The sequence below is a fragment of the Alligator sinensis genome, unplaced genomic scaffold (assembly GCF_000455745.1).
Source record: "Alligator sinensis unplaced genomic scaffold, ASM45574v1 scaffold159_1, whole genome shotgun sequence".
Taxonomy (NCBI): Eukaryota; Metazoa; Chordata; order Crocodylia; family Alligatoridae; genus Alligator; species Alligator sinensis.
In genome coordinates this window covers 1,448,460-1,449,075 of record NW_005842222.1, presented here as the reverse complement: position 1 = coordinate 1,449,075, position 616 = coordinate 1,448,460, and the positions used below count along the sequence as shown (strand labels likewise).

The 616-nt window shown below is 67.9% G+C and overlaps 1 protein-coding gene across 1 annotated transcript in view; it reads left to right on the top strand.

Annotated features, from left to right (window-relative positions):
- The window catches only part of OTP (orthopedia homeobox), a 6,617-nt gene extending 6,345 nt beyond the window's left edge, over positions 1-272 (top strand). The window contains exon 4 of the mRNA XM_006027086.1: positions 9-272. Coding sequence (XP_006027148.1) covers positions 9-272 — 264 coding nt within the window. The remainder of the gene's footprint in view (positions 1-8) is intronic.
- Positions 273-616: the final 344 nt, after the last annotated feature.

Genomic DNA, 616 nt, shown 5'->3' with positions numbered 1-616 from the left:
TGTCCCAGTGCAGCCTGGCGGCCGGGCCGCCGCCCAACTCCATGGGCCTGTCCAACAGCCTGGCGGGCTCCAACGGCGCCGGCCTGCAGTCGCACCTCTACCAGCCCGCCTTCCCCGGCATGGTGCCCGCCTCGCTGCCCGGGCCCAGCAACGTCACGGGCTCGCCGCAGCTCTGCAGCTCCCCGGACAGCAGCGACGTGTGGCGGGGCACCAGCATCGCCTCCCTCCGCCGCAAGGCGCTGGAGCACACAGTGTCCATGAGCTTCACCTAATCGGCCCGCGCCGCCGCCCCCTCGCCCCCCACTCTACTTACCAGGGAGTCGACTCAGGATCTGAAATCAGACACCAATGGACTGGTTCGTGGGCAGACAGACACACACACACACACACACACACACACGTGCACACGCATACATGCACGCACACACACACACACACACGTGCACACACCCACCCCCGCGCACACACCCGCACACGCGCACCCAGGCCCGTGCTCCAGGAGCAGACACGACGCCTCGCGTCCTCACACCGCGCAGCAGAGGACTCAGGGGCAGCGGGGACCTCATTTCACCCCTTCCCCCATCTCCGGGGCTGTGCAGAGACCCAGAGCTTGGGT